Raw genomic sequence first — 6,682 nt, forward strand, 5'->3', positions numbered from 1 at the left:
TATAGAAACTTCCAAACTCTTTCGGTTTCCCTTTCCCCTTTTTAAAAATTTGGCAAAAGAGAAGCTTTGCTTATTCTATAAGTAATTCCAAACCTTAATTATGAAATTTACATTAATATCAAGATAAATTAACAGTAGTATATATAAATTCACTTAAAATTATTGTTTTCAAAAAGATAAAACTAGATTAGTATATACAAAACTAATATGATTGATATGCAAAGCTGATATATGTCGAGAACTCGAGAAATATAAAATGGGTTAAAATCTAAAGTTTTCGGTGCAATATACTGTAACAAATTTGAAATTGCCATAACAGTCACCATAGTACCAAGTGACACAAATCATGGTCTGTCTGACAATGACATAACAAAAGAAGCTGCCTAGTACTTGATTTTTAAATATTTTCCTCTTTTCACATTAGCAGTCTTTTATTTTATTTTTCTGCTTTTGTAAATTTCTTATAACGTCGAATTCACATTTCTCTTCTATCTATATAAACCCCTCACTAAGTTTACATCTCTCTTACAAACTCCCACGAGCCTCGGAGCAACAAAACCACATTAAAAGAGTTCGCCGGAAAAACAAAACCAGAAAACATGCCGGCGAACAACACATCTCTTCTCACCATCTTTCTCCTCTTTCTTGGTTTACTCCGGTTCGATTCATTCCCCGGTTTACAAGCTGCGACCGGAAAATTAGCTTCGGTTCCGGGACTATACGTGTTCGGAGATTCTTTAGTTGATGCCGGAAACAATAACTACTTACCAATATCAATATCCAAATCTAACTATCCACATAACGGCATCGATTTCCCGAACAAGAAACCCACCGGAAGATTCTGTAACGGCAAGAACGCCGCCGATGCTATCGGTGAGTTGTTATTATTATCAGGATTATTATTTATCATTCTCCGGTGGCTTTTTTATTTTCTTTTGTAAGAAATGAAGTTGATAGTGTTGGTATGTTATGTTATGGCAGACCACGATTGGTTCGATTTAGATAGCGTGACGTGCTGGCCATTAAAATTAAATATATTCACTTATACTTTATAAAAGAAAATGGTCAGACATTGGAAAAATATAATATTTTTTATAAAGATAATGTTACACGAAGTTTTCTAACGATTAAGTTAGTTGTGGACGTCAATGTTTGTAGTACTCGAGATTGTTGCTAAGTATGACATATCGAGTTTCATGTACGAGAGAGTTGTGTTTTTGGTAATTTATTAATTTAGGCCTTGTTTTTTTGTTGTTGTTGGGTTGCTTAGCTGAGAAATTTGGTTTACCGTTGCCGCCACCGTACCTCTCACTTAGAGGCTTACTAAAAAGGGAGACGAGAAAATCTGCAGCCGTGACCGGTGTGAATTTTGCTTCCGGTGGAGCCGGAATCTTTAACGGTTCCGACCAAAAACTAGTAAGTTTATATAAATAACTAAAATATATATTCTCTTCCACATTATATATTTAAAATTTATGGAAAAGAATGGAATAGAGTATTTGATTCGATGGCCAGCTTTATTTTATACCGAAAGTTAGGCGAAAGATTTCAAGCACATATATGATATATGCCATTCATTTATGATATATCATCAGGGAATGGTTAATTTAATAAAATTTTAAACTTAAAAAAAAAATCGTGAAGATTTTAATTAATTAAACCTTAAAAGAAAACAGTGTTAGTCGTTGTTGATAAATAAATTAGAAACTCATGTAATACCTACCGATCACAATTAAATGTTACTATGTACAGTAATTTAAAAGTACTGAGACTCGAGATGTCATTATGCTAATCGAACAATTAAATGTCATTAAATACATCGAGATTCTGAGTTTCTTTTGCGAGAGTAAATGAGACTTGAGTGTTTTCGGGATTATTTGTTTTGACTATGAAGAAAAAAAAACACAAAAAAAAAACAAAAAATATCACAAAATATGCGGTGAGCGTGATCGAACACGCAACCTTCAGATCTTCAGTCTGACGCTCTCCCAACTGAGCTATCCCCGCAATTTGTTGTCAGGTTGTTAAAGCCTTTACTTATATGTTTTCAGGGACAAGCTATTCCTTTATCAAAGCAAGTGAACAATTGGCTCTCTATTCATAAAGATCTCACGACTCAGCTTGGACCATCAGAAGCACAAGCTCACCTATCCAAATCTCTATTCACTGTTGTAATAGGAAGTAACGATCTTTTCGACTACTTTGGATCGTTCAAACTCCGACAACAGAGCAATCCTCAACAATACACACAATTAATGGCTGATAAACTCAAAGAGCAATTAAAGGTATAAAACATAATAATATCAAGCATTCATGTGATCTTAGTTATATATTTGGATGATGATTAAATTTATTGAAAATTGTATCAACAGAGAATTTACGATAGTGGTGCGCGTAGATTCCTTATCATCGGGGTAGGGCAGATCGGCTGCACACCGGGAAAAAGAGCGAAGAACTCAACAATCCACGAATGTGACGAAGATGCAAACATGTGGTGCTCTTTGTATAACGATGCTCTAGTAAAAATGCTGCAACAACTCAAACAAGAATTGCAAGGCTCAATGACGTACACTTACTTTGACAACTTCAAGTCCTTAGAAGACATTATCTCCAATCCCGCCCCTTACGGTACGTTGATGATATTGATATTTTGGGTATTAACATTTTCTTATCTCCATTGATGAAAATTAGGGATATATAATCAAACTGAAATCAAACCATATACTATATATATCCTGAAATTGTGAGAGATGAACCACATTAAACTATTCAGATTACATGTCACTAGATTGGTAAACAAACTTTTGTATTCTTTCAATTATGTTTGACTTCTCTTTCATTTTGTAAAGAGATCTAGTAGTAATCAATCTAAAATCTTAGTTCACATGAAATATTTCTTCCTAAAGGTATGACCGTATGAAAATTATATATATTCAAATAATAAATTTTTAATAGGAAACTGAAATAGTTTACATATCTTGAATATATGAAAGACCATATAGTTTTTACCAAGTAATACAAATATTTTTAGAAGTTTTTAAGATAACAGTTAACAAAGAATATTATAAAAGACCATATATATATTCCAAATGCCAAGCAACCGAAAAGTTCCAAACTGGGATCACTATAAAAGTGAGGGGACACAACACAACACACATGATCCACGTACCAAATTACCAAAGTGGTGATAGTACTAGAAAAGAAGAATAGAACATGCTAGCAAACAAGATTGAACCAACGTGTATCTAACACGGAAAAAACAAAACCGTGGTCGTTTTTTCTTATTTCAGGTTTTGCGGACGTGACATCAGCATGTTGTGGAAATGGCGGCGAATTGAACGCGGACCTTCCTTGTCTTCCCTTGGCAAAGTTATGTTCAGACAGAAGCAAATATCTTTTCTGGGATCGTTACGGTCATCCCACAGAAGCTGCTGCTCGGACCATCGTCGACCTTATTTTATCTGATGATTCACATTACTCGTCTCCTATAACTCTCACTCAATTGGTCTCTACATGATCAATATATACACACGTCTTCGGTCTTTATTTTTTTTTGGGGAAAGAGTACATAATTAAGTAGACAAATGGGATTTGGAGACTTGATTTGTATTCATATACGTACTAATTTTGTTACCAACGAAATATATAAGTTTTTCAATATTAATTTTCTAGCTTTTCTCTGTTTCTATTTTATAAACCGGTATACCAGAGCTGTACCGGATAGATCGACATATACTACGACATCATTAAGCTGATAGTCTGATACTACAAGTTAATTATCGAGTCCATATGCCTGAGCTTCCTTGTAAGTTTGCATTTGCAACACACTAACATGTTAATCCTCTCCTTCGGTTGCCACCGGTCAAGTTCATTTTCTAATTTAGCAGCAGCGACCGGAAAATTGGTTCCGGTTTAGCTAGTCTATAGGCATGTTCGTTTCATCGACGCAGGCGACTGCGGCAGCGGCAGCGGTAAACACAACATTTTTAATCGCCGCATCTAATCAACGTTTAAAATGTGAAGATGCGTTTGCCGCAGCGTTACGCCGCATGTAGCTGCAGCAACTAAACGAACAACAATAGCTGCGGCTGCCGCAACCGCAGGTACTTGCGGCGATGAAACGAACATGCCCTACGTCTCCACTCTTCACGGCGTTGATTTTTTTCCCCGGCGTAATTTTTCTTTCTTTCTTTGAATTGAACTTGGTCGTGTGTGGGGATGTCAGACCACGATGGGTCATGATATTTAGATATCTTGACTTGCAAGTCATTAAAGTATGAATAGTAATTAATTAAAGCTTAGAAAAAAAAACAAATATTGTAAGTCGTTGTTGATAAATAAATTAAAAACTTATAGTACTATAAGTCTATATGTACTTAAACATGAAGTATACCTACTGATCACAATTAATTGTTTCTATGTAATTGAACATGAAGTATTGAGACTTGAAATGTCATTATACAATTGAATGTTAAACGAGCGATTAATTAACGTCATTAAATATTTGAGTGTCTTCGGAATATCTCTTTTGGAATAATATCTTTACAATACGAAAAATGAAAAAAAAAATCAAAATATGCGGTGAGCGTGGATCGAACACGCGACCTTCAGATCTTCAGTCTGACGCTCTCCCAACTGAGCTATCCCCGCATTTTGTTAACTGTTTGCTAATGTTTTATTAATTATTCCCATATTTAATTTACCTCTCTCCTAATCTAAGACCAACGAAAGCTCAGAATCACATACCGTAATCTCGGTTCACGGTAAACTAAAAATCTGAAAAGAACTACAGCCGCAAGAAAACGAGTATACCGAACCAATAAACTCAAGTACTCAAAACAATGGATAATATTATAAACCTCTTCTACCATATATTTTATAAGTTATTATGTGATGTCTTGTTCTTTCTTAAATTAAAAAAGTGCAACAACACTTTTCAATCGTCAATGGTACTCGAAAATCAAGAAACGACCCTAATCAGATAATGAGTAGTATTTCATACCGAGTCAAGCAACCATTATAAAAAGGTTAAAAACCATGATCTGATACAACTAATGTTGGTATTACTACTAGTTACAAATTTATAATGTAGTGGTTAAAAAACGTGTGGGTCAAGCCATCTCAGCCCTATCAAAATGGTCCGAGTCAAATTAGAAATTTTTGTCAATGCTTCGAAAAAAAAAGAAAATCAAAGTCAGGTCATCCCCATTTTTAAACAAAGTTAACCAAAAGCCCTGCAAGACCAAAGCTATAAAAAGTCGAAACATATTACTAGCAGTAGTAGTCACTATACAAAACCGGCTTGTTTACGGCTGAACCTGTCCATCACTTTTTTCACAACATCGCTTAGATGATAGCAACGTTTTAGTTAAAATTATATTAAAAAAAAAAAAACGAAATGGAATCAGTCCTACTCCTACTAAAGAAGGTTATTAAACACCCACAAAAGAGTAATTTGGACTATTGACCCCCAAAAAAATATATACATGCAACTTTACCCAAATGTTGAATTTCCACAGACAAAAAAAAGTTTGGACCATTTCAACATTACTAACATGATATATACAAAGAACACAACTATAATCTTATAGCAAAAAAAAAAAAAAAAACCATATAAAAAAGCTCTCTCTATGGAATGCTATGTATGTTGTTTTCTAAACCAACTTTTCCAAATTCGATTCCAAAAAGGATAAAAACCAATCAATTTCTCTATATTAAATACCATTACCATAAAATCACATATTGCAAAGACATCATAACTCTAATCTCATTTTTTTTTTGTATAAGTAACTTAATAAATCTAGGGAAAAAGAAATATTTAAATATTGACAATTGTCGTCGTAAATTCGTCTTGCTCCCCCCCCCCCCCCCCCCCCCCCNCCCCCTCCTTGATCTCACCTTCTTCTTCTTCTTTCGTCTTCTCTATTTCCACAATCTTTCAATGTCGTGTAGTTGACAAAACAATAGAAAACATTAATAACTTGCGCGCACGTACAGGTGCGCACGATAATGGAGACGGCGCCGCCGTCCTTTGTCTCTAAAGCTAGAACCGCCTTCAATTCCGCCGCTGCTAAAGCGGAGCGCGTCTTCACTGATCTCAAATCTGATCGTGGTATTAATAATTTTTTCAATTCCTCTCTCTCTCTCTCTTCCCCGTAGCTTCCGCTTCAGTTTTTGACTTTAATTTTGTTTTGTTTTTTCTCGTTCATTTACTAAAATTTGACTGATGATGAATAAGATGCTTATCGCTCCACCTCTGGTTTTTGGATTAATTCGAATTCTATTTTTGGGGTTCTTCTCTCTTGTCAAATTCGAATTCTATTTCTGTGTTTATTTTTTTCCTTTGTAGAGTCAAATTCAATTCTATTTTTTTTTTTTTGTTTTCTGGTGATTTTTATTTGATTTTTTTGAACTGGAATTGTTGAAGAGGAGGAGAAGCAATCAGCAAGGAATGAGAATGACTCTAAGGTTAGGTTCTTTGCACAGATACACACATTTTATGGAATCATNAAAGCTAGAACCGCCTTCAATTCCGCCGCTGCTAAAGCGGAGCGCGTCTTCACTGATCTCAAATCTGATCGTGGTATTTAATAAATTTTTCAATTCCTCTCTCTCTTCCCCCGTAGCTTCCGCTTCAGTTTTTGACTTTAATTTTGTGTGTTTTTTTTTTTTTTTTTTTTTT

At 34.7% G+C, this 6,682-nt stretch overlaps 2 protein-coding genes and 2 non-coding genes across 7 annotated transcripts in view; 2 read left to right on the forward strand and 2 right to left on the reverse strand.

Annotated features, from left to right (window-relative positions):
- On the forward strand, window positions 502-3,680 carry LOC104726038 (GDSL esterase/lipase At5g55050). The gene is made up of 5 exons (XM_010444801.2): window positions 502-873; window positions 1,271-1,416; window positions 2,052-2,285; window positions 2,373-2,628; window positions 3,291-3,680. The coding sequence occupies exons 1-5, from the start codon at window positions 600-602 to the stop codon at window positions 3,515-3,517; spliced, it is 1,137 nt and encodes a 378-aa protein (XP_010443103.1). The 5' UTR covers window positions 502-599; the 3' UTR covers window positions 3,518-3,680.
- TRNAF-GAA lies at window positions 1,936-2,007 on the reverse strand. The gene has a single exon. It is a non-coding gene; the product is annotated as a tRNA-Phe (tRNA).
- Window positions 4,578-4,650, reverse strand: TRNAF-GAA. Its single transcript has one exon. It is a non-coding gene; the product is annotated as a tRNA-Phe (tRNA).
- LOC104726039 overlaps window positions 5,772-6,682 on the forward strand; it is a 5,314-nt gene continuing 4,403 nt past the window's right edge. The window contains exons 1-2 of one of the 4 annotated variants that reach the window (XM_010444804.2): window positions 5,772-6,112; window positions 6,428-6,468. In XM_010444804.2, the coding sequence (XP_010443106.1) occupies window positions 6,010-6,112; window positions 6,428-6,468 (144 nt within the window). In that variant the 5' untranslated portion in view covers window positions 5,772-6,009. The remainder of the gene's footprint in view (window positions 6,113-6,427; window positions 6,469-6,682) is intronic. The other 3 variants (XM_010444806.2, XM_010444803.2, XM_010444805.2) reach the window with 3 other exon arrangements.

This window comes from Camelina sativa, chromosome 11, assembly GCF_000633955.1.
Source record: "Camelina sativa cultivar DH55 chromosome 11, Cs, whole genome shotgun sequence".
Taxonomy (NCBI): Eukaryota; Viridiplantae; Streptophyta; class Magnoliopsida; order Brassicales; family Brassicaceae; genus Camelina; species Camelina sativa.

Bases quoted from the DNA above. Each gene is read 5' to 3' on its own strand.
- LOC104726038 (XM_010444801.2), top strand. From the start codon at position 600: ATGCCGGCGAACAACACATCTCTTCTCACCATCTTTCTCCTCTTTCTT. The intron at 2,286-2,372 runs GTATAAAACATA...TTGTATCAACAG, and splicing joins AACTCAAAGAGCAATTAAAG to AGAATTTACGATAGTGGTGC. The intron at 2,629-3,290 runs GTACGTTGATGA...TTCTTATTTCAG, and splicing joins CTCCAATCCCGCCCCTTACG to GTTTTGCGGACGTGACATCA.